The sequence below is a fragment of the Charadrius vociferus genome, unplaced genomic scaffold, assembly GCF_000708025.1.
Source record: "Charadrius vociferus isolate BGI_N301 unplaced genomic scaffold, ASM70802v2 scaffold470, whole genome shotgun sequence".
Lineage (NCBI taxonomy): Eukaryota > Metazoa > Chordata > Aves > Charadriiformes > Charadriidae > Charadrius > Charadrius vociferus.
Window position 1 is genome coordinate 1 of NW_009646334.1, and position 1,279 is coordinate 1,279.

At 62.7% G+C, this 1,279-nt stretch overlaps 1 protein-coding gene across 1 annotated transcript; it reads left to right on the plus strand.

Moving 5' to 3' along the window:
* Nucleotides 1–680: 680 nt before the first annotated feature.
* LOC104287389 (radiation-inducible immediate-early gene IEX-1-like) lies at nucleotides 681–1,061 on the plus strand (the record flags this gene model as incomplete). Its single annotated transcript, XM_009886125.1, has 1 exon — nucleotides 681–1,061. A coding segment is annotated over one exon (381 nt), but the record flags the coding sequence as incomplete, so codon positions are not given.
* Nucleotides 1,062–1,279: the final 218 nt, after the last annotated feature.

The following is a 1,279-nucleotide window of genomic DNA, read 5'->3' on the forward strand; positions in this document are numbered from 1 at the left end:
CTGGAAGCTAAGCAGGGTCAGAGTGGTTTTGCGCATGGATGGGTTCCCTGTCTGCTCAGGGGGAGTATTTACACCAGGGGTGGGAGTATTTTGCCTCGGGGGCTCTATTTGCCCTGGGGGGGGGGAGTTATTTGCCCCAGGGGTGGGAGTTATTTGCCCCGGGGGGGGGGCAATTACCCCAGTTAGCCTTCTGGAAGCTAAGCAGGGTCAGGGAGGTTTTGCGCTTGGATGGGTTCCCTGTCTGCTCAGGGGGAGTTATTTGCCCCAGGGGTGGGAGTTATTTGCCCCGGGGGGGGGGCAATTACCCCAGTTAGCCTTCTGGAAGCTAAGCAGGGTCAGGGAGGTTTTGCGCTTGGATGGGTTCCCTAAGCCTGATGAGGAGTATTATTTGCCCCAGGGGTGGGAGTTTTTTGCCCCAGGGGTGGGTGTTTTTTGCCCCAGAGGTGAGGGGAAGGTATTTGCCCCAGGAGAGGGTGTGGGGGGGGTTATTTGCCCTGGGGTGGGTAATTATCCTAGTTACCCTTCTGGAAGCTAAGCAGGGTCGGAGGGGTTTTGTGCTTGGATGGGTTCCCTAAGCCTCATCAGGGGGAGTTACTTGCCCCAGGGAGGGGCTATTTGCCCCCATGGGGGGATTTGCCCTAGGCAGGTCAGTTCTTACCCCACTTTGTTGCCCCCTCTAGGTGCGGCGGCTGCCCCCCACGGAGGAGCCGAGCGTGGCGAAGCGGCTCCTGGTGCTGCTCTTGGCCGTGGTGAGTGCCCAGGTGTACAGCGCCACCGAGGACGTGACCCCCGAGGTGGCTGCGACGGCCGTGGTGACACCCGAAACACCCACGGGGACACCCGAAACATTCACGCTGACACCCGAAACACCCACATCACCTACTGTGACATCCCTGCCCGGGGACGGAGCCCTGCTCAGGACTGCTGTGACGCTTACGGGGACAACCTGGACACCCAACGGGACACTGGTGGGGACACCCATGGGTGCCTCCTGCCCCCGGCTGCTGCTGTCACCTGCCCTGTGGCCCCACAACTACACAACCGGAGGCGCTACCCACTGAGGGGCACCCGGGACGCTCGCCCTGCTCTCAGGGTGGCACCCCAAGACTGTCACCTCGGCCTCAGGGTGGCATTTGTCACCCCCTTGTACCCACCGCCGGGGCCTCTGGTAGCTGGTGGCCGCAGGGTGGCACCACGCACCCATGGGTGCCCCTCACCTCGGCTTTGGGGTGGCACCCGCCGCTCCGGTGACGCTATGGGGTGGGGGGTTCCATCAACC